Below are 25,003 nucleotides of genomic sequence, written 5' to 3'. Positions count from 1 at the left end.
AAGTAACTCAAAATTAAATTTGTTTTTTTTTTGTTGCACGTTTACTGTACTTAGTTAAGTATTATAAATACTTGTGTCATTGAACAGACATCACTATGGTTGAGAGTGCAAACAATAAATCTTAAACTGAGTATTTATAACTGGTTTGAGGGAAATGAAAATTACAAAACTTTTAAAGGCAAATGATTTTCCAGTATTTAGGTATGAATTAAACATAAATAATGACCACTGTCGACAGAGCTGCTTTGAAATAGCATTAATAGCATTAAGTGCAGAGTTTATTAATGAGGAGAGGAAACTGGGGAATCTGTTGAGATAAAATTACACTGAAGAACAATATTTTTCTTTGGTAGGCAAAATCTGATCTGCAGAAAGCTCCAGCATATACTGTAGTATAATTTTACAAAGAAGATATCGATGAAAAATTGTAGCCAAGCAGATAACCTACAATCATGCCACTAACCATAAAAAACAAATTAGTAACCCACTTTCTTTCACCCCTGTTATTTTCTTCATTTTTAGACATGCCATCTCCCTGTAAAGAAGCTAAACTCCAGCGTTTTATACAATTGCTGCATAATTTGTCTGAATAATTAAATTCCATGTCATTCACAAAGTAAGGATCATTTTCCAGCAGTGCATTATATAGTTCTTCTTCTGCTTCTGCTCCTCGATTCATTATTAGTTGAATAAGTGCTCTATTTTGTTGTGTATCTGTAATGTGAGAGGCAACTTCACGTTCTTCCTCTATGCTGATCACCTTTTTGGCTCGTAAATGTGACCAGATTGGTTGAGTCATTTTAAGACAACAAATAATTTCCTTTTTGTGTCTTTGAACAAAGTCCTCACCTTTCTTCAACTTTTTAAACATGTCTGCAAATAAAAGTACAATTTCAGGAATTTTGAGAAAATATAAATAATTTACAATAAATATAAATTGTGTTTGAAGAATCACATATTATTCGAACAATATTAAAACTTAAATTTTTATGATTTTGTTTTAGTGGTCATTTTTTTCACTCATTCATGGATGGTTTCAAAATAGCTTGCGTCACCGAAGACAAGGGAAGCGGGATGAAAATCATCTGGATTCTGCCCTGGATGGTCAGTGACTGGATTTCTGTTCTTGAAACACGATTCCGATGTAGGGTCCAATTTCAGGTCCCTCCCCCAAACAACGATAGCGTACCACACCCTTCGTGTATTTTTAAGGGATGGCCAGTTAATGGGGATGGAGTGTACACCATTCAATAAAAGATCATGGTTGGATTCCCATAGCTAGAGAAAGCGCTCCAGCACTTAAGGATCAACTGCTGAAGCAGATAAAAGACTGAGAAAGTGGTGCAGCTTGCAATCACCTTCTTAAAGCTAATAACATTTATTCAATTAAAAAATTAGCCACAACTGTGAGAACACCATTGTGAAGGGGCTCCCTCTCCATAGTGTTACCTGTAGCCACAGCTGTGCCCATTTATCGGTTCTGGGAGAGAGTTTTTACCAAACCATACGAAGCTTTGATCTGCCGCAGAAAGACTGCCCCTTTCATCAGCCATGTTTCGGACATTAAAGGGGTCTGCCTATGGACTGGAAATTGCAGCTTGTCAACTTCTCGTCCCACCTCCTCAGAGATCTACAATTCTGCCCATCTCTTCTCCTTGTCTTATACATATGAAGCATCACTCCATTCACCCTTAGTTCTTTCTTTTGAGTTATTTTCAAGAGCTTAAAATTGTATCCAGGGTAAATCTGAGGTTTTCACCTCTAGCATTGTACTTAGAGAACTCACTGAAGAGGTTTTTCGAATGTATGCTTTCACCAGTTTTAGGCTAACCCTTCAGGTCATGGCCTAACTTCTAACTGTACTCCAGAAGTACCTTTCCTTAACTGCTATAAGTTCTGATAGAAAAACGGATTAAAGCAATAGGGGGAACATGTAGGGAGGTGGATTTGAGACCAGGATGAGATCAGCCATGATCTGATTGAATGACAGGCTCAAAGTGCTGAATTGCTGACTTCTGCTCCAAAATCCTAAATTCTCTCTCCTCTTAGTTGCTCCTTTCAAGGCTTACTGTGAGTAGCTCTCTCCTCTTAGTTGCTCCTTTCAAGGCTTACTGTGAGTAGCACAGTGGGTAGCACTGTTGCGTCACAGCTCCAGGGTCCCAGGTTCAATTCCTGGCTTTTGCCACTGTCTGTGTGGAGTCGGCATGTTCTCCCCATGTCTGCGTGGGTTTCCTCCGGGTACTCCAATTTCCTGCCACAAGTCCCAAAAGATGTGCTGTTAGGTAATTTGGACATTCTGAATTCTCCCTCTGTGTACCCGAACAGGAGCCGGAGTGTGGCAACTAGGGGCTTTTCACAGTAACTTCATTGCAGTGTTAATGTAAGCCTACTTGTGACAATAAAGATTATTGTATTGTATTATCGTAAAGGTTCCAGTTTGGCCATATTTTCTTTTATTTTAATTCTTTAGCTTGTTACGACACCCTGGGTAAGTGTGCGGTCAATCCCAGCCCCACTCATCCTGAAGTTGCAACACAAGTGAATGAACCAATAATTCTTATGAAGGTTCCCAAACATTTTGTCCATTGGCTGCCCAATAATTACAGTCACCACATTTGTAAGTTTAAACACGACTAGTGTTTATTTCTACCAAGAACAATCATGAAATATGCAGTAAATACAACTGGACAACAACTTAATACCTACTATCCCTTTAACTGTCCCACCCTCTACCCACATATGCAAGACAGACAAACAGGGTGGGGTGGGGAAGGGGTGAAGATAATAAGAATGAAGGTCAAAAGATGAGTCTTTGCTTCAAATGGTGGCTTCTTAGCACACTTTCCTCACAGCACGCTTTCTGATTAAAGTCTCTGGTTTACAGCTGGTCTTCTTTGCAGTGTCATTCATTCAGGGCCCCCACAGGTTGGAAAATTCAGTATTCGCAGGCAGCAGGCTTTCTGGAGAGATATGATCAAACTGGGTCTTCAGCTTGAGGTTCACATTCAAGCCTACACCTTTCTGGAGAGACAATTTATTTCAAATCAAACCTTGCCTCCAGCTTGTGGTTTGACCTCAGGCCTCTTCAGTCTCAAGAGAATGATCCCCAGATTTGCTGGAGAGTCAGCCCCCACAATGGCCTTCTGGAGAGGATTAGTTAGATCTGTTTGGAGAGAGTTGATTAAATCTCTTCATCCAGGCTCTGAGAATCAAAACTGAAATCAAACTGGAATCTTGTGACTCTGAAAACATTCCAGTGGGATCAGATTCAATCACCACCTGTTACCGGGCAGAACACAGTCTTTTGGGTCAATGCATTGGCCATCAGCCAAATCAATCAAACCAAGTCCCAGCCAATCTGTCATTGGTGCCGGACAGCCCACAGCTCTGGTTTGAACTAGCAGAGGCTAACACAGTGGCCTCTCCTACTGTTGAAATCCTCTGCTTAAATTAAAGCCACTTCTTTATTCTTCCTGGATAAAGATACAGGCTGACTTAAAGACACATGTCCATAAATCATCCATGGATCAGAAATGTAATGGTACAAATAAAAGAAAGGAAAAATAGGAGAATAGACAGGGAATAAACAGGAAGGACCCTAACCTACCTCCCTCTCCTAAAAGAATGAAACTGTAGGGCACCAACGTTTCATTGTGAAGTATGCAAGAAAAATTACAAACACACATCAATCCCCAATATACATGTTCCCTTTCCAGTCTCTACATTGGTAATTAGTCAGCCCTTAAATACGTGACAAAGCATCCACAATCACATTATCCTTTCTGGGAATATGTACAATTTTAACATTGTTGAAATCATAAACTCCAGAGGGATAACCTTGTGTTCCGTGTTTTAAGCTTTTCTATAAACACAAGTGGATTATGGTCTGTGTAAACCAAGCTTTGTTTGTTGTCATGTCGGACATATACTTCAAAGTGCTGCAGGACTAGCAGCAAGGCTTCCTTTTCAATGGTGGAATATTTTCTCTAGCACAAATGTTTTTTTCAGACATTACCCCACTGGCCTCTCCATTCCTGCACCGTCGTCTTGTCAAAGCTTTGCCCCTACACCCATGTGACTTGGTTCTGTGGACATTTTAAATGATCTGGAAGTGTGCAGCGACCAGCACCATTTAATTCACCAACATGACTGGCTATGTCCAAAACTCCACTAGCTGTTCTGTGGACCACAGTATTCTCGCTGGTCTCTGAAACGTGTCCAACATGCATTGTATTTCAATCTCTAACTGAGCCAGTCTCTGTGGCTTTAGTTGAGATAGATGTGACTTGATTGGTTCAGAGTTTCTTATGGCTACACCATGAGTAGCTAATGGAATGCCCCACTGGTGTTTCCCTATAACTCTGTCAATACTCTTTCCGTTGCTCGTGCAATGCAGTCAATCTTTTCTGATCGTCCAATGAATGTTTAAACAAATTTTGAGGATCTTCCACAGTCAAACTACAAGCAGTATTGTAAATGCTGCGAGAAATATTTGATTCATTTTTAAGCAATAGACACTCTTCAACCCCTCCAGCTTTACATTCTTTCTTGCCCTTCACATGGCTACTTTCAGCAACAAGTGCTGCTGTGTGTTCAATCCTCTCAGAGTTGGTTGACTTTATATGCACCATTCTTTGTGTTACAGTTTTTAACTCCTCTTCACAGTTTTTGTAATCACAACCCTTATATCCATTTGGTAATACGGACTGAAACAATTTGTATTTTCCAGATTTCAATTGCTCTTCACCTTCAGAATCAGAGGATAGCATGTAATTGGCACCATGAACTTTCTGGTTCCTGTTAACAGATGTAGTGGCAGAACTACCACATGGTTCTCCATCCATCTTCCTCTTAATTTTTAAAAGGAATTGTTTACTGATGAGTGCACCTCCTTTGATATTTGTTTTCTTTACCTCAAAAAGGCATTTTGGACCATTAAAAGGATGTGGGTTAACCTGCCGTTTGTTAAGTGTCACTTCACAGACTTTACTGTCCTCATCCTGACTAACTGATGCCATGCTATCATGTATTTTTTCCTTCAAAGCAGGCATGCGCTGGGCGATATTTGCACCTAATGTGAATGGCAGTGAGTTTAATGCAAGAGGCTGTAACAAGTTACTTTCAGACAATCCAATTCACTTTCTTCTTCCAGTTTGCTGTCTTCATTCCTAGCTTTGGAAGAATTACTTGCCATTTGTTCAAGATGAATTAGTGACATGTCAATTTGGTAACAGCTGTTCATCATTACTTCATAATCAGAACCAAAATCAAATTCAGAATTCTCGTCGGACTCTTCATCCCTGTCATTAGTATTAAATTTGGATTCCTCTTTCTCATGGTCGCTTTCGATCGTAGTGTTCTCAGAATCTGGTTTACTGTCATGTGATGTGTGATCAATGTCTTTTAACATTTCTTTATTTGAGTCATTTAATGTCCATTGATTTTCAAGTGTAGCCACGAATGGGAGGAGGTCGGAGTACTTTCGGCTGCATCGGGGGACGAGACAGGGGTGCCCCCTGTCCCCCTTGCTCTTCGCGTTGGCGATCGAGCCCCTGGCCATGGCACTGAGGGAGTCAGGGAACTGGAGAGGCCTGGTGCGGGGTGGGGAGGAGCATCGGGTGTCGCTGTACGCGGACGACTTGTTGCTGTATGTGGCGGACCCGGTGGGGGGGATGCCGGAGGTGATGAGGATTCTTAGGGAATTCGGGGGTTTCTCGGGGTATAAGCTGAACCTGGGAAAAAGTGAGGTGTTTGTGGTGCATCCGGGGGAGCAAGAGGAGGGGATTGGTAGGCTCCTATTGAAGCAGGCTGGGAAGAGCTTTAGATACCTAGGGGTCCAGGTGGCGGGGAGCTGGGGGGCCCTGCACAGGCTCAACCTCACAAGATTGGTGGAACAGATGGAGGAGGAGTTTAAGCGATGGGATATGTTACCGCTGTCAGTGGCGGGGAGGGTGCAGTCCGTCAAGATGACGGTGCTCCCGAGGGTTTTGTTCCTGTTCCAGTGCCTCCCCATCCTTATCCTGAAGGCCTTTTTCAGGAGGGTCAACAGCAGTATCACGGGATTTGTGTGGGCGCATGGGACTCCGAGGGTTCGAAGAGTGTTCCTGGAGCGAGGCAGGGATAGGGGGGGGCTGGCGTTGCCCAACCTCTGTGGGTACTATTGGGCGGCCAACGCAGCGATGGTGCGTAAGTGGGTAACGGACGAGGAGGGGGCAGCGTGGAAGAGGATGGAGGTGGCGTCTTGTGTGTGCACGAGCCTGGAAGCGCTAGTAACGGCGCCGTTGCCGCTCCCTCCAACGAGGTATACCACGAGCCCGGTGGTGGCGGCTACCCTCAAAATGTGGGGGCAATGGAGACGGCACAGGGGAGAAATGGGGGGCTCGATGGAGGCCCCGATACGGGGGGAACCATCGGTTCGTCCCAGGGAGCATTGATGGCGGATTTCTGAGCTGGCACAGGGCAGGGGTTAGGAGGTTGAGGGACCTGTTTGTGGAGGGGAGGTTTGCGAGCTTGGGGGAGTTGGAGGGGAAGTTTGGGCTCCCCCCCGGGGAGCATGTTTAGGTACATCCAGGTGAGGGCGTTTGCCAGGCAGCAGGTGGAGGGGTTCCCCTTGCTGCCCCCACGAGGGGTGCGGGATAGGGTGCTCTCGGGGGTGTGGGTCGGAGGAGGGAGGATCCCGGACATATACCGGGTAATGCAGGAGGTAGACAAGGCCTCGGTGGAGGAACTGAAGGGGAAGTGGGAAGAGGAACTGGGGGAGGAGATTGAGGAGGGGACGTGGGCAGATGCCCTGGAGAGAGTGAATTCCTCCTCTTCCTGTGCGAGGCTTAGCCTCATACAGTTCAAGGTGCTGCATAGGGCCCACATGACTGGGTCGAGGATGAGCAGGTTTTTCGGGGGCGGGGACTGGTGTGCTAGGTGCTCGGGGAGCCCAGCGAACCACGCCCATATGTTTTGGGCGTGCCCAGCGTTGGGGGAGTTTTGGGAGGGGGTAGCAAAGACCGTGTCGAGGGTGGTGGGATCCAGGGTCGAGCCAGGCTGGGGACTCGCAATTTTTGGGGTTGCAGTGGAGCCGGGAGTGCAGGAGGCGAAAGAGGCCGGTGTTCTGGCCTTTGCGTCCCTAGTAGCCCGGCGGAGGATCTTGCTCCAATGGAAGGATGCGAGGCCCCCAAGCGTGGAGGCCTGGATCTCGGATATGGCGGGGTTCATTAAATTGGAGAGGGTGAAATTTGCCCTGAGGGGATCAGTACAAGTGTTTTTCAGGCGGTGGCAGCCTTTTCTGGCCTTCTTGGCGGAACGGTAGGGAAATAGGCCGACAGCAGCAGCAACCCCCGGGGGGGGGGGGGGGGGGGGGGGGGGAAGGATTGGGGGGAGGGAGAACTGTGCACATGGGTTTGTGGAGGGTGCTATCTCTCTCTTTTTTTTCCTCTTTTGTTTTTCTCTTCTTTCTTTTTCTTTGTTTTTGTTCTTTCCTTTTGTTTGAAGTTGCTCTTGAAGCTGGGGGGGGGGGTACTGTTCATGGGGGGTTACTGCGGTTGTATGTTAGCAAAGTTAAGATGTTTATATTTTGTATTTTGTAAAAATTTCAATAAAAATTATTTATTTAAAAAAAAAAATGTCCATTGATTTTCCCACATGCCTTACTGGGGTATTGCATGACTCTCAGACTCTCTGTAATTATGGATGAAGCCACAACCTTCACTCCTACCAAAAGTAGGTCTATTCCTTCCACTGGGAATTCCGTAACCACTGAAATCTGCTTGAATTAAAGGCACAGACCACTGCTATAGTCTTCGTGAGTTATGTTAGACTCCTCTGGCACGGAGTCTGTCCCTGTTGCTCAGAAGGGAAGGGGGCAAAGGAGTAGAACATTAGTAATTAGGGACTCAATAGTCAGGGGCACAGATAGGAGATTTTGTGGGAGCGAGAGAGACTCACGTTTGGTATGTTGCCTCCCAGGTGCAAGGGTAAGTGATGTCTCGGATCGTGTTTTCCGGGTCCTTAAGGGGGAGGGGGAGCAGCCCCAAGTCGTAGTCCACATTGGCACTAACGACATAGGTAGGAAAGGGGACAAGGATGTCAGGCAGGCCTTTAGGGAGCTAGGATGGAAGTTCAGAGCGAGAACAAACAGAGTTGTTATCTCTGGGTTGTTGCCCGTGCCACGTGATAGTGAGATGAGGAATAGGGAGAGAGAGCAATTAAACACGTGGCTACAGGGATGGTGCAGGCGGGAGGGATTCAGATTTCTGGATAACTGGGGCTCTTTCTGGGGAAGGTGGGACCTCTATAGACAGGATGGTCTACATCTGAACCTGAGGGGCACCAATATCCTGGGGGGGAGATTTGTTAGTGCTCTTTGGGGGGGTTTAAACTAATTCAGCAGGGGCATGGGAACCTGGATTGTAGTTTTGGGGTACGGGAGATTGAGAGTATAGAGGTCAGGAGCACAGATTTGACTTCGCAGGAGGGTGCCAGTGTTCAGGTAGGTGGTTTGAAGTGTGTCTACTTCAATGCCAGGAGTATACGAAATAAGGTAGGGGAACTGGCAGCATGGGTTGGTACCTGGGACTTCGACGTTGTGGCCATTTCAGAGACATGGATAGAGCAGGGACAGGAATGGTTGTTGCAGGTTCCGGGGTTTAGGTGTTTTAGTAAGCTCAGAGAAGGGGGCAAAAGAGGGGGAGGTGTGGCGCTGCTAGTCAAGGACAGTATTACGGTGGCGGAAAGGATGCTAGATGGGGACTCTTCTTCTGAGGTAGTATGGGCTGAGGTTAGAAACAGGAAAGGAGAGGTCACCCTGTTGGGAGTTTTCTATAGGCCACCAAATAGTTCTAGGGATGTAGAGGAAAGGATGGCGAAGATGATTCTGGAAAAGAGCGAAAGTAACAGGGTAGTTGTTATGGGAGACTTTAACTTTCCAAATATTGACTGGAAAAGATATAGTTCGAGTACATTAGATGGGTTGTTCTTTGTACAATGTGTGCAGGAGGGTTTCCTGACACAATATGTTGACAGGCCAACAAGAGGCGAGGCCACATTGGATTTGGTTTTGGGTAATGAACCAGGCCAGGTGTTAGATCTGGAGGTAGGTGAGCACTTTGGAAACAGTGACCACAATTCGGTGACCTTTACGTTAGTGATGGAAAGGGATAAGTATACCCCGCAGGGCAAGAGTTATAGCTGGGGGAAGGGCAATTATGATGCCATTAGACATGACTTAGGATGTGTTGGTTGGAGAAGTAGGCTGCAAGGGTTGGGCACACTGGATATGTGGAGCTTGTTCAAGGAACAGCTATTGCATGTTCTTGATAAGTACGTACCAGTCAGGCAGGGAGGAAGGGGTCGAGCGAGGGAACCGTGGTTTACCAAAGAAGTGGAATGTCTTGTTAAGAGGAAGAAGGAGGCCTATGTGAAGATGAGGCATGAAGTTTCAGTTGGGGCGCTTGATAGTTACAAGGAAGCGAGGAAGGATCTAAAGAGAGAGCTGAGACGAGCAAGGAGGGGACATGAGAAGTCTTTGGCAGGTAGGATCAAGGAAAACCCAAAAGCTTTCTATAGGTATGTCAGGACTAAAAGAATGACTAGGGTAAGAGTAGGGCCAGTCAAGGACAGTGGTGGGAAGTTGTGTGTGGAGGCTGAGGAGATAAGCGAGATACTAAATGAATACTTTTCGTCAGTATTCACTCAAGAAAAAGATAATATTGTGGAGGAGAATGCTGAGACCCAGGCTATTAGAATAGATGGCATTGAGGTGCGTAGGGAAGAAGTGTTGGCAATTCTGGACAAGGAGAAAATAGATAAGTCCCCGGGGCCGGATGGGATTTATCCTAGGATTCTCTGGGAAGCCAGGGAAGAGATTGCTGAGCCTTTAGCTTTGATTTTTAGGTCATCATTGGCTACAGGAATAGTGCCAGAGGACTGGAGGATAGCAAATGTGGTCCCTTTGTTCAAGAAGGGGAGTAGAGATAACCCCGGTAACTATAGGCCGGTGAGCCTAACGTCTGTGGTGGGTAAGGTCTTGGAGAGGATTATAAAAGATACGATTTATAATCATCTAGATAGGAATAATATGATTAGGGATAGTCAGCATGGTTTTGTGAAGGGTAGGTCATGCCTCACAAACCTTATCGAGTTCTTTGAGAAGGTGACTGAACAGGTAGACGAGGGTAGAGCAGTTGATGTGGTGTATATGGATTTCAGTAAAGCGTTTGATAAGGTTCCCCACGGTCGGCTATTGCAGAAAATACGGAGGCTGGGGATTGAGGGTGATTTAGAGATGTGGATCAGAAATTGGCTAGTTGAAAGAAGACAGAGAGTGGTAGTTGATGGGAAATGTTCAGAATGGCTGTTACGAGTGGCGTAACAGTTACGAGTGGCGTACCACAAGAATCTGTTCTGGGGCCGTTGCTGTTTGTCATTTTTATAAATGACCTAGAGGAGGGCGCAGAAGGATGGGTGAGTAAATTTGCAGATGACACTAAAGTCGGTGGAGTTGTAGACAGTGCGGAAGGATGTTGCAGGTTACAGAGGGACATAGATAAGCTGCAGAGCTGGGCTGAGAGGTGGCAAATGGAGTTTAATGTGGAGAAGTTTGAGGTGATTCACTTTGGAAAGAATAACAGGAATGCGGAATATTTGGCTAATGGTAAAATTCTTGGTAGTGTGGATGAGCAGAGGGATCTCGGTGTCCATGTACATAGATCCCTGAAAGTTGCCACCCAGGTTGATAGGGTTGTGAAGAAGGCCTATGGTGTGTTGGCCTTTATTGGTAGAGGGATTGAGTTCTGGAGCCATGAGGTCATGTTGCAGTTGTACAAAACTCTAGTACGGCCGCATTTGGAGTATTGCGTACAGTTCTGGTCGCCTCATTATAGGAAGGACGTGGAAGCTTTGGAACGGGTGCAGAGGAGATTTACCAGGATGTTGCCTGGTATGGAGGGAAAATCTTATGAGGAAAGGCTGATGGACTTGAGGTTGTTTTCGTTAGAGAGAAGAAGGTTAAGAGGTGACTTAATAGAGGCATACAAAATGATCAGAGGGTTAGATAGGGTGGACAGCGAGAGCCTTCTCCCGCGGATGGGGGTGGCTAGCACGAGGGGACATAGCCTTAAATTGAGGGGTAATAGATATAGGACAGAGGTCAGAGGTGGGTTTTTTACGCAAAGAGTGGTGAGGCCGTGGAATGCCCTACCTGCAACAGTAGTGAACTCGCCACCATGTCGGTGCAACATCGAGGGCCGAAGGGCCTGTACTGCGCTGTATCGTTCTATGTAAGGCACAGGCTGCCTCAAAGAAACATGTCCATAAATCATCCATGGATCAAAATGTAATGGCAAAAATAAAAGAAAGGGGAAATGAAGGAATAAAATGGCAGAACCCTTACAAGCTCCAGAGTTTAGCCTAATTATTCTCGGCAGCATTTCCCCCATCCAACATGCCTACTATTTTAGTGTGGGACAGAATTCTCATGGTAATCTTGTACACTGTAGGATTTTAGAATGATCTACTCCAATGTATGCCATGGTCTTAAAAATTATAGTTGCTTATTCCTCATTGGTTCATTATGATCTGTGATGTTAAGTGCTGACTCTATCATTCCAAATCTCGTTTCAACTTCATCCGTCTCGCTGGTCACTGCCTGAACTTAAACTAGGCCATCACTAAGGAGAAAGTTCTGGGGAAACTGAATGGTCTGAAGGTGGATAAGTGACCTGGACCAGATGACTACACCCCACGGTTCTAAAAAGGATAGCTGAGGAGGTTATGGAGGCATTGGTGGTGACCTTTCAGGAATCACTGGAGGCAGGAAGGGCCCAGAGGACTGGAAAGTGGCTAGTGTAACACCACTGTTTAAGGGAGAGAGAAGATGGGAAATTATAGGCCGGTTAGCCTGACTTCAGTCATTGGTAAGATTTTAGAGTCTGTTATTAAAGATGAGATAACGGAGTACTTGGAAGTGCAAAATAAAATAGGACTGAGTCAGCATGGCTTCGTCAAAGGGAGGTCATGTCTGACAAATCTGTTAAGTTCGTTGAGGAGGTAACAAAGAAGTTTGACAAAGGAGAACCGGCAGACGTGATTTATTTAGATTTCTAGAAGGCCTTTGACAAGGTTCCGCATCGGAGATTGTTAAATAAGTTAAGAGCTCATGGTGTTAAGGGTAAGATCCTGGCATGGATAGAGGATTGGCTGACTGGCAGAAGGCAAAGAGTGGGGATAAAGAGGTCTTTCTCAGGATGGAAGCCGGTGACTAGTGGTGTGCCTCAGGGGTCTGTACTGGGACCACAACTTTTCACAATATACATTATTGATCTGGGAGAAGGAACTGAAGGCACTGTTGCTAAATTTGCAGATGATACAAAGATTTGTAGAGGGACAGGTAGTATTGAGGATGCAAGGGGGCTGCAGTAGGATTTGGACAGGCTAGGAGAGTGGGCAATGAGGTGGCAGATGAAATACAATGTGGAAAAGTGTCAGGTTATGCACTTTGTAAGGAAGAATTTAGGCATAGATTATTTTCTAAATGGGAAAATGCTTAGGAAATCAGAAGCACAAATGGACTTGGGAGTCCTTGTTTAGGATTCTCTTAAGGTAAATGTGCAAGTTCAGTCGGCAGTTGGGAAGGCAAATGCAATGTTAGCATTCATTCAAGAGGGCTAGAATACAAGACCAGGGATGTACCTCTGAGGCTGCATAAGGCCCTGTAAGACCCCATTTGGAGTATTGGGAGCAGTTTTGGGCTCCATATCTAAAGAAGGATGTGCTGGCCTTGGTAACGGTCCAGAGGAGGTTCACAACAATGATCCCTGGAATGAACAACTTGTCGTAGAGGAACGGTTGAGGAATCTAGGTCTGTACTCTTTGGAGTTTAGAAGAATGAAGGGGGATCTTATTGAAACTTACAGGATACTGCAAGGCTTGGATAGAGTGGACATGGAGGGAATGCTTTCACTTGTAGGAAAACCTAGAACCAGAGGACACAATCTCAGATTAAAGGGACGATCCTTTAAAACAGAGATGAGGAGGAATTTCTTCAGCCAGAGGATGGTGAACCTGTGGGACTCTTTGCAGCAGAAGGTGGTGGAGGCCAAATCACTGAGTGTCTTCAAGACAGAGATAGATAGGTTCTTGATTAATAAGGGGATCAGGGGTTATGGGGAGAAGGCAGGAGTATGGGAATGAGAAAACTATCAGCCATGATTGAATGGCGAAGCAGACCTGATGGGCCGAGTGGCCTAATTCTGATCGTATGTCTTATGGTCTTATTTGCGACCTTAGTGTCCTATGTGACCCTGAGATAAGCTTCTCACCACATATCCACTCCTCACCACATAGCCACTCCATCACCAAAACTGCCTAATAACAATACTAACTCTAATTTGAACTTCTATTGCTTAAAAATTCAATAGCAGTCTTTTGTGTAGAATTCTATGAAAATATGTGAGAAGTGCACAATACCATACTGTTTTCCATTATTCAATTGAGTGCATCACTTCCTCAGAAAGTCTGGAGGTAATTTCTCCTTCTGAAACCATGTTGGCTAGATAATTTTCGTTTATGTAGTTCTCAGGTTTGTTTCTCGTAATCAGATGTGCGATGCAGGACTTTAGTTGACCGGAACACATTTATCTTCCTTCTAAAAATAGATGTTGTGTTCAACTGTTTCCAAACTAGTGGGCCTTTTCAGTGACTCCTTGTGATGATCATCAGTATGTTAAAACTGTTATTCGTAATAATGCAGGGTAGGTATTATTTATTCCCATTAATTTGTTTATGCAGAGTCTTTCAACCTTCTTTGGTTTTTTTTGCACTAGAGTGCTGAGCTTGTGGCATTTGAGTGCTACAGTGAGAGTTTGGTGACTGAGGGAGTATAAGGGTTCATTTTTATTTAAAGTCTAGTACTTCTTTTATTTAGTTAATTAACTTAAAAGTTGCTGTTTGGTCTATAAGAAGGTGAATTTTGAATCAGCTTTAAACAAGGTTCTACTTGGACTTACTTGCAGCTGGAGCTTGTTAATTAGTTAATTGCATTAGGCCAGTTTTCAGAAGCTAGAGTCACAGTATAAATAGGAGCTAGTTACAGTGCAGACTTTGTTTGCACTAGAGTGCTGAGCTTGTGGCATTTGAGTGCTACAGTGAGAGTTTGGTGACTGAGGGAGTGCTGAGCTTGTGGCATTTGAGTGCTACAGTGAGAGTTTGGTGACTGAGGGAGTGCTGAGCTTGTGGCATTTGAGTGCTACAGTGAGAGTTTGGTGACTGAGGGAGTTAGGTGAGGAGGGAGTAAGGTGCTCCTGACATTTCATTTCCTATATTTATCAAAGAGCGTGAAGAGAGCCAGGAGTTTAGAGTACAGCTGACTGGAAGTAGAGTCGGAGGGTGGAGGTCCAGTTGGTCCAAGGGGCAGCTAATTCTGTAAAGTAAGAGGGGATGGAGGCTAGGGCAGTTGCATGCTCCTCCTGTAGGATGTGGGTGGTGAGGGATACCACTGGTGTCCCCGCTGACTATACCTGCGGGAAGTGCACCCAACTCCAGCTCCTCAGAGACCGTGTTAAGGTACTGGAGCTGGAGCTGGATGAACTTCGGATCATCCGGGAGGCAGAGGGGGTCATAGAGAAGAGTTACAGGGAGGTAGCCACACCAAAGGTACTGGACAAGAGTAGCTGGGTTACAGTCAGGGGAAAGAAAACTAACAGGCAGACAGTGCAAGGATCCCTCGTGGCCATTCCCCTTCAAAACAAGTATACCGTTTTGGATGCTGTTGGGGGGGATGACCTACCAGGGGAAGGCCCCAGCGGCCAGGTCTCTGGCACTGAGTCTGGCTCTGGGGATCAGAAGGGAAGGGGGGAGCATAGAAAAGCAATAGTAATAGGAGATTCAATGGTTAGGGGAATAGATAGGAGATTCTGTGGTCGCGAGCGAGACTCCCGAAAGGTATGTTGCCTCCCGGGTGCCAGGGCCAGGGATGTCTCTGATCGTGTCTTCAGGATCCTGAAGGGGGAGGGTGAGTAGCCAGAAGTCGTGGTGCACATTGGTACCAACGATGTAGGTAGGAAAAAGGGTGTGGAGGTAATAAACAAGTTTAGGGAGTTAGGCTGGAAGTTAAAGGCCAGGACAGACAGAGTTGTCATCTCTGGTTTGTTGCCGGTGCCACGTGATAGCGAGGCTAGGAATAGGGAGAGAGTGCAGTTGAACACGTGGCTGCAGGAATGGTGTAGGAGGGAGGGCTTCAGGTATTTGGATAATTGGGGCGCATTCTGGGGAAGGTGGGACCTGTACAAGCAGGACGGGTTGCATCTGAACCAGAGGGGCACCAATATCCTGGGGGGGAGGTTTTCTAGTACTCTTCGGGAGGGTTTAAACTAATTTGGCAGGGGAATGGGAACCGGATCTGTAGTCCAGCAACTAAGGTAGACGATAGTCAGGACGCCAAAGCACGTAGTGATGCAGTGGGGAAGGTAACAATGACAAAGGAGAGTACTTGCAGGCAAGGAGATGGGTTGAAGTGTGTATACTTTAATGCAAGAAGCATCAGGAATAAGGTGGGTGAACTTAAGGCATGGATCTGTACTTGGGACTACGATGTGGTGGCCATCACGGAAACTTGGATAGAAGAGGGGCAGAAATGGTTGTTGGAGGTCCCTGGTTATAGATGTTTCAACAAGATTAGGGAGGATGGTAAAAGAGGTGGGGGGGGGGGTGGCATTGTTAATTAGAGATAGTATAACAGCTGCAGAAAGGCAGTTCGAGGGGGATCTGCCCACTGAGGTAATATGGGTTGAAGTTAGAAATAGGAAAGGAGCAGTCACCTTGTTGGGAGTTTTCTATAGGCCCCCCAATAGCAGCAGAGATGTGGAGGAACAGATTGGGAAACAGATTTTGGAAAGGTGCAGAAGTCACAGGGTAGTAGTCATGGGCGACTTCAACTTCCCAAACATTGAGTGGAAACTCTTTAGATCAAATAGTTTGGATGGGGTAGTGTTTGTGCAGTGTGTCCAGGAAGCTTTTCTAACACAGTATGTAGATTGTCCGACCAGAGGGGAGGCCATATTGGATTTAGTACTTGGTAATGAACCAGGGCAGGTGATAGATTTGTTAGTGGGGGAGCATTTTGGAGGTAGTGACCACAATTCTGTGACTTTCACTTTAGTAATGGAGAGGGATAGGTGCGAGCAACAGGGCAAGGTTTATAATTGGGGGAAGGGTAAATACAATGCTGTCAGACAAGAATTGAAGTGCAGAAGCTGGGAACATAGGCTGTCAGGGAAGGACACAAGTGAAATGTGGAACTTGTTCAAGGAACAGGTACTGCGTGTCTTTGATATGTATGTCCCTGCCAGGCAGGGAAGAGATGGTCGAGTGAGGGAACCATGGTTGACAAGAGAGGTTGAATGTCTTGTTAAGAGGAAGAAGGAGACTTATGTAAGGCTGAAGAAACAAGGTTCAGACAGGGCGCTGGAGGGATACAAGATAGCCAGGAGGGAACTGAAGAAAGGGATTGGGAGAGCTAAGAGAGGGCATGAAAAATCTTTGGCGGGTAGGATCAAGGAAAACCCCAAGGCCTTTTACACATATGTGAGAAATATGAGAATGACTAGAGCGAGGGTAGGTCCGATTAAGGACAGTAGCGGGAGATTGTGTATTGAGTCTGAAGAGATAGGAGAGGTCTTGAACAAGTATTTTTCTTCAGTATTTACAAACGAGAGGGGCCATATTGTTGGAGAGGACAGCGTGAAGCAGACTGATAAGCTTGAGGAGATACTTGTCAGGAAGGAAGATATGTTGCGCGTTTTGAAAAACTTGAGGATAGACAAGTCCCCCGGGCCTGACGGGATATATCCAAGGTTTCTATGGGAAGCAAGAAATGAAATTGCAGAGCCGTTGGCAATGATCTTTTCGTCCTCGCTGTCAACAGGGGTGGTACCAGAGGATTGGAGAGTGGCGAATGTCGTGCCCCTGTTCAAAAAAGGGAATAGGGATAACCCTGAGAATTACAGACCAGTTAGTCTTACTTCGGTGGTAGGCAAAGTAATGGAAAGGGTACTGAGGGATAGGATTTCTGAACATCTGGAAAGGCATTGCTTGATTAGGGATAGTCAGCACGGATTTGTGAGGGGTAGGTCTTGCCTTACAAGTCTTATTGAATTCTTTGAGGAGGTGACCAAGCATGTGGATGAAGGTAAAGCAGTGGATGTAGTGTACATGGATTTAGTAAGGCATTTGATAAGGTTCCCCATGGTAGGCTTATGCAGAAAGTAAGGAGGCATGGGATAGTGGGAAATTTGGCCAGTTGGATAACAAACTGGCTAACCGATAGAAAACAGAGAGTGGTGGTGGATGGCAAATATTCAGCCTGGAGCCCAGTTATCAGTGGCGTACCGCAGGGATCAGTTCTGGGTCCTCTGCTGTTTGTGATTTTCATTAACGACTTGGATGAGGGAGTTGAAGGGTGGGTCAGTAAATTTGCAGATGATACGAAGATTGGTGGAGTTGTGGATAGTGAGGAGGGCTGTTGTCGGCTTCAAAGAGACATTGATAGAATGCAGAGCTGGGCTGAGAAGTGGCAGATGGAGTTTAACCCTGACAAGTGTGAGGTTGTCCATTTTGGAAGGACAAATATGAATGCGGAATACAGGGTTAATGGTAGGGTTCTTGGCAATGTGGAGGAGCAGAGAGATCTTGGGGTCTATGTTCATAGTTCTTTGAAAGTTGCCACTCAAGTGGATAGAGCTGTGAAGAAGGCCTATGGTGTGCTAGCGTTCATTAGCAGAGGGATTGAATTTAAGAGCCGTGAGGTGATGATGCAGCTGTACAAAACCTTGGTCAGGCCACATTTGGAGTACTGTGTGCAGTTCTGGTCACCTCATTTTAGGAAGGATGTGGAAGCTTTGTAAAAGGTGCAAAGGAGATTTACCAGGATGTTGCCTGGAATGGAGAGTAGGTCATACGAGGAAAGGTTGAGGGTGCTAGGCCTTTTCTCATTAGAACGGAGAAGGATGAGGGGCGACTTGATAGAGGTTTATAAGATGATCAGGGGAATAGATAGAGTAGACAGTCAGAGTCTTTTTCCCCGGGTGGAACACACCATTACAAGGGGACATAAATTTAAGATAAATGGTGGAAGATATAGAGGGGATGTCAGAGGTAGGTTCTTTACCCAGAGAGTAGTGGGGGCATGGAATGCACTGCCTGTGGTAGTAGTTGAGTCGGAAAAGTTAGGGACCTTCAAGCGGCTATTGGATAGGTACATGGATTAGGGTAGAATAATGGAGTGTAGGTTAACTTCTTAAGGGCAGCACGGTAGCATTGTGGATAGCACAATTGCTTCACAGCTCCAGGGTCCCAAGTTCGATTTTGACTTGGGTCACTGTCTGTGTGGAGTCTGCACATCCTCCCCGTGACTGCGTGGGTTTCCTCCGGGTACTCCGGTTTCCTCCCACAGTCCAAAGATGTGCAGGTTGGGTGGATTGGCCATGAAAAATTGTCCAAAATTCTATGATTAACCTAGGACAAAAGTTCGGCGCAACATCGTGGGCCGAAGGGCCTGTTCTGTGCTGTATTTCTCTATCTATCTATCTATCTTCTCAATTAGCTCTGTTAACATATCCTAATCTCTTCACCATTGTGGTGATCGTTGTGAGGGTTTTCAGGATGGGAGGCATAGTGATCACAAAGATACACAAAGCTCTTTTGAAGAACTAAACTAATTTTATTAACACTACTAACAATGAATTCAACACTTATTCCGAATAGCAAACATACATGTAAGAATTAAACTACACTCACTAACATTATCTCTATCTACTAATTAGAACTATTATCTTAACTAACTCTGCAATACACTATGAATCTTATCTTCTTCAGCTCCAGCCTAAACTCCTCCCCTTAGCTTCAGAGCCAGTGCACTTTATAGTACTGTTCCTTAGCTCCCTCTGGTGGCTAGGCTTAACATAACATTAACTCATCACATGCTGCACGTTTGTATAATGTCACAATCACTATATGTCTATCTGGCTTCCACCTTGAATGCATCTTTAATGGACCCTTCAATTACTATTTGTGGTAGTGAATTTCACATTCTAACCACCTCTAGGTAAAAACATTTTTTCTGAATTCCCCACTGCATTTATTAGTAAATAGATTATATTTATGACCTTTAGTTATTGTTACCTCTGCAGGTGGAAACGCCTTTTCCATGTCTTTGCGATCAAAATCTTTCATTCTAAAAAATGTTGATTTTGGCCAGTTTCAGAATCATTCCTTTCATTTGCGTGTGATGTAGAAACTAATTCTGCCAACCTTCAACCATGGAGCGTTGAATTACCTTAACAGTAAGTATTTAATTTTGATTTTGTTGGCCTATTACAAGCCTTGGTGTTTATATTTAACAATATTTCCTGTCTGATTAATAATAGATCCATTACATGCTAATAACATTGAAAAACAATCACATGTCTGACTGTTACAGTCAGGTATCCTACTTCCGGGCACCTTTTATTAATCCAAACACCAATTTGGCAGAGCAGTTTGACTTCCCTTTATGCATTAACCAACATAAATATCACTTGGTTTATGTTCAACTTAATATCAAAAGGGCTTACCTGGTCTTATCAGTATTTCCCATAAAACATTGATTTTGTTTCTTTCTGACAAACTCAGCTTAATATTGTACTTCGTATCCTTGCAGTTCACTTCATAGAATGGTTGCTTTAGATTATACCTGAAGTAGCAGAATTTTATATCCTGTCATTAACAAGAAGTTTGGTAAATTGGGTTGACAGGAAATTATTTTGAATCATACTACAATAGGTCTAAGTAGCAACAGTGGTAAATAGAAGAACGGTGCGCAGTGGAAGCTGGTTCCTGCACTACATATTTCAAAATTAATTTTTTGCTCCCTGTAAGCGACCAATCTTGCAGGGAGTGCATGCTTTTAAAAATTAATTTATGGAATGTGGGTGTCACTGGCTAGGTCAGCATTTATTGCCCATCCCTAATTGCCCTTGAGGAGGTGGTGGTGAGCTGCCTTCTTGAAATGCTGTGGTCCCAATGGTGTAGATACTCCACAGTGCTGTTAGATCAGGGGTTCCAGGGTTTTGACTTAGCGACAGTGAAAGATTAGCAATATATTTTCCAGTCAAGATGGTGAGTGACTTGGAAGGGAACTTCCAGATGTTGATGTTCCATTGTCTGCTGCCCTTGTCTTTCTAGATGATAACAGTCATGGGTTTGGAAGGTGCTCCCTCAGGGGCCTTGGTGAGTTGGTACACACTGCTAACACTGTTTGTTGGTCATGAAAGGAGTGAATGTTTGTGGAATGGGTAGCAATCAATTGAGCTCCTTTTCCTGGATGGTGTCGAGCTTCTTGAGTGTTGTTGGAGCTGCACTCATCCAGGCAAGTGGAGAGTATTCCATTACACTCCTGACTTGTGCCTTATTCCTTTTCCCATGGTCATTGGGAAATCAGAGCTGAGCAAATCACAATTTCATTAATATCATTAATCACTTTTTAGCTTTGCTCCTGAATAAACACTGGGAAGTTATAAAGTTGGCTGGAATCATTGCTAAAACTGCGGATAGATAAGCCGTAGAGTAATTGAAAATTCATGGTTTGATCTCCAATTTGTGTTGAGTTAGCTGATCAGAACTTGATAGCAGAAACTACAATTGACCTCCGAATCATAGAATTTACAGTGTAGAAGGAGGCAATTCGGCCCATTTAATCTGCACTGGCCCTTGGAAAGAGCACCCTACTTAAGCCCCCGCCTCCACCTTATCCCCGTAACCCAGTAACCCCAACTAACCTTTTGGACACTAATTTAGCATGTCCAATCCATCTAACCTGCACATTTGTGGACTGAGAGGAAACCTGAGCACCCTGGAGGAAACCGACGCAGACATGGGGAGAGTGCAGACTCCGCAGACAGTGACCCAAGTCGGAAATCAAACCTGGGATTATGGAGCTGTGAAGAAACAGTGCTAACCACTGTGCTACCGTGCCGCTGAGTGATCTGGAGGGGGGGGGGGGGGGGGGGGGGGGGGGGGCAGGGAGATATTGGCCAGGATTTCTACTGGTGAGGACAGCACGTGGCTTAACTGTAAGGTGCAACCTGATTGACCAGAGGCAACACAAGCATCAAACATCAAATGTTGGGTAGGGGGCTGGAGAAATTCCTCTTAAATGGGCATTCTATGGCACAGTACCAAAATAGATGGAATAACAACCTTTGTTGTTTCAAGGATATATAAAAAATGCTTTTATCACACTAGGAATTTACATAGATAGTGGGAGGCAAGGCCATGATGGGACTTGAAATCAAGGATGAGAATTGAAAATTGAGGCGTTGTCAGACCAGGAACAAATGCAGATCACCAAATGAGAACAGAAGGTTGAAGGACACTCGGTGTAAGTTAGGTTACAGGCAGCAGTGCCACAAGAACACAGTAGGAGCAGTGGCAACCTGTGAGCTTGATGATAACAGCAGCAGCCCGAGGGGCCAGTGAGGGCATAGCTGACACAAGAGTGAGAGACACAGTGACCCAAGAGCACAGTGAGAGACGCGGTGATCTGAGAGCACAGTGAAAGACATATTGATCTGAGAACACAGTAAGAGACGCATGGATCTGAGAACACAGTGAGACGCATTGATCTGAGAACACAGTGAGAGACGCATTGATCTGAGAGCACAGTGAGAGACACATTGATCTGAGAACAGTGAGAGACACATTGATCTGAAAGCACAGTGAGAGACACATTGATCTGAGAGCACAGTGAGAGACGCATTGATCTGAGAGCACAGTGAGAGACACATTGATGTGAGAGTACAGCGAGAGACGCATTGATCTGAGAGCACAGTGAGACACACATTGATCTGAGACCACAGTGAGAGACGCATTGATCTAAGAGCACAGTGAGAGACGCATTGATCTGAGAGTACAGTGAGAGACACATTGATCTGAGAACACAGTGAGAGACACATTGATCTGAGGGCACAGTGAGAGACACATTGATCTGAGAACAGTGAGAGACAAATTGATCTGAGAGCACAGTGAGAGACACATTGATGTGAGAGCACAGTGAGAGACGCATTGATCTGAGAGCACAGTGAGAGACGCATTGATCTGAGAACAGCGAGAGACGCATTGATCTGAGAGCACAGCGAGAGACGCATTGATCTGAGAGCACAGTGAGAGACGCATTGATCTGAGAGCACAGTGAGAGACACATTGATCTGAGAGCACAGTGAGAGACACATTGATCTGAGAACAGTGAGAGACACATTGATCTGAGAGCACAGTGAGAGACACATTGATCTGAGAACAGTGAGAGACACATTGAACTGAGAGCACAGTGAGAAACGCATTGATCTGAGAACACAGTGAGAGACATATTGATCTGAGAGCACAGTGAGAGACACATTGATCTGAGAGCACAGTGAGAGACGCATTGATCTGAGAACACAATGAGAGACACATTGATCTGAGAACACAGCGAGAGACGCATTGATCTGAGAGCACAGTGAGAGACACATTGATCTGAGAGCACAGTGAGAGATACATTGATCTGAGAGCACAGTGAGAGACACATTGATCTGAGAACAGCGAGAGACGCATTGATCTGAGAGCACAGTGAGAGACACATTGATCTGAGAACAGTGAGAGACACATTGATCTGAGAGCACAGTGAGAGACACATTGATCTGAGAACAGTGAGAGACACATTGATCTGAGAGCACAGTGAGAGACACATTGATCTGAGAACAGTGAGAGACACATTGAACTGAGAGCACAGTGAGAAACGCATTGATCTGAGAACACAGTGAGAGACACATTGATCTGAGAGCACAGTGAGAGACACATTGATCTGAGAGCACAGTGAGAGACGCATTGATCTGAGAACACAGCGAGAGACACATTGATCTGAGAACACAGCGAGAGACGCATTGATCTGAGAGCACAGTGAGAGACACATTGATCTGAGAACACAGTGAGAGACGCATTGATCTGAGAGCACAGTGAGAGACGCATTGACGTGAGCACAGCGAGAGACGCATTGATCTGAGAACAGTGAGAGACACATTGATCTGAGAGCACAGTGAGAGACACATTGATCTGAGAGCACAGTGAGAGACGCATTGATCTGAGAGCACAGTGAGAGACACATTGATCTGAGAACACAGCGAGAGACGCATTGATCTGAGAGCACAGTGAGAGACGCATTGATCTGAGAACACAGTGAGAGACGCATTGACGTGAGCACAGCGAGAGACGCATTGATCTGACAGCACAGTGAGAGACGCATTGATCTGAGAGCATAGTGAAAGACACATTGATCTGAGAGTACAGTGAGAGACACATTGATCTGAGAACAGTGAGAGACACATTGATCTGACAGCACAGTGAGAGACACATTGATCTGAGAGCATAGTGAGAGACACATTGATCTGAGAACAGTGGGAGACACATTGATCTGAGAGCACAGTGAGAGACGCATTGATCTGTGAACAGTGAGAGACACATTGATCTGAGAGCACAGTGAGAGACACATTGATCTGAGAGCACAGTGAGACGCATTGATCTGAGAACAGTGAGAGGCACATTGATCTGAGAGCACAGTGAGAGACACATTGATCTGAGAACAGTGAGAGACACATTGATCTGAGAACAGTGAGAGACACATTGATCTGAGAGCACAGTGAGAGACACATTGATCTGAGAGCACAGTGAGAGACACATTGATCTGAGAGCACAGTGAGAGACACATTGATCTGAGAACAGTGAGAGACACATTGATCTGAGAGCACAGTGAGAGACACATTGATCTGAGAGCACAGTGAGAGACGCATTGATCTGAGAGCACAGTGAGAGACACATTGATCTGAGAACAGTAAGAGACACATTGATCTGAGAGCACAGTGAGAAACACGTTGATCTGAGAACACAGTGAGAGACACATTGATCAGAGAGCACAGTGAGAGACACATTGATCTGAGAGCACAGTGAGAGGCACATTGATCTGAGAGCAGTGAGAGACGCATTGATCTGAGAGCACAGTGAGACACATTGATCTGAGATCAGTGAGAGACGCATTGAACTGAGATCACAGTGAGAGACGCATTGATTTGTGAGCACAGCGAGAGACGCACTGATCTGAGAACACAGCGAGAGACGCATTGATCTGAGAGCACAGTGAGAGACACATTGATCTGAGAGCACAGTGAGAGACGCACTGATCTGAGAGCACAGCGAGAGACACATTGATCTGAAAACACAGTGAGAGACACATTGATCTGAGAACACAGCGAGAGACATATTGATTTGAGAGCACAGTGAGAGACACATTGATCTGAGAACACAGCGAGAGACACATTGATTTGAGAGCACAGTGAGAGACACATTGATCTGAGAACAGTGAGAGACGCATTGATCTGAGAGCACAGTGAGAGACACATTGATCTGAGAACAGCGAGAGACACATTGATCTGAGCAGTGAGAGACACATTGATCTGAGAACAGTGAGAGAAGCATTGATCTGAGAGCACAGTGAGAGACGCATTGATCTGAGAGCACAGTGAGACACATTGATCTGAGATCAGTGAGAGACGCATTGATCTGAGATCACAGTGAGAGACGCATTGATTTGTGAGCACAGCGAGAGACGCATTGATCTGAGAACACAGCGAGAGACACATTGATTTGGGAGCACAGTGAGAGACACATTGATATGAGAACACAGCGAGAGACACATTGATTTGAGAGCACAGTGAGAGACACATTGATCTGAGAACAGTGAGAGACGCATTGATCTGAGAGCACAGTGAGAGACACATTGATCTGAGAACAGCGAGAGACACATTGATTTGAGAGCACAGTGAGAGACACATTGATCTGAGAACAGTGAGAGACGCATTGATCTGAGAGCACAGTGAGAGACACATTGATCTGAGAACAGTGAGAGATGCATTGATCTGAGAGCACAGTGTGAGACGCATTGATCTGAGAGCAC

The 25,003-nt window shown here is 45.3% G+C and overlaps 1 protein-coding gene across 1 annotated transcript in view; it reads right to left on the bottom strand.

Annotated features, from left to right (window-relative positions):
* Positions 1–359: 359 nt before the first annotated feature.
* LOC119978332 overlaps positions 360–25,003 on the bottom strand; it is a 198,672-nt gene continuing 174,028 nt past the window's right edge. The window contains exons 17-18 of the mRNA XM_038819897.1: positions 19,599–19,740; positions 360–873 (exon numbers count right to left, since the gene is read on the bottom strand). Coding sequence (XP_038675825.1) covers positions 401–873; positions 19,599–19,740 — 615 coding nt within the window. The 3' untranslated portion in view covers positions 360–400. The remainder of the gene's footprint in view (positions 874–19,598; positions 19,741–25,003) is intronic.

This window comes from Scyliorhinus canicula, chromosome 1, assembly GCF_902713615.1.
Source record: "Scyliorhinus canicula chromosome 1, sScyCan1.1, whole genome shotgun sequence".
Taxonomy (NCBI): Eukaryota; Metazoa; Chordata; class Chondrichthyes; order Carcharhiniformes; family Scyliorhinidae; genus Scyliorhinus; species Scyliorhinus canicula.
The sequence above is the reverse complement of the archived record's forward strand: the minus strand, read 5'-3'. Positions and strand labels throughout refer to the sequence as shown.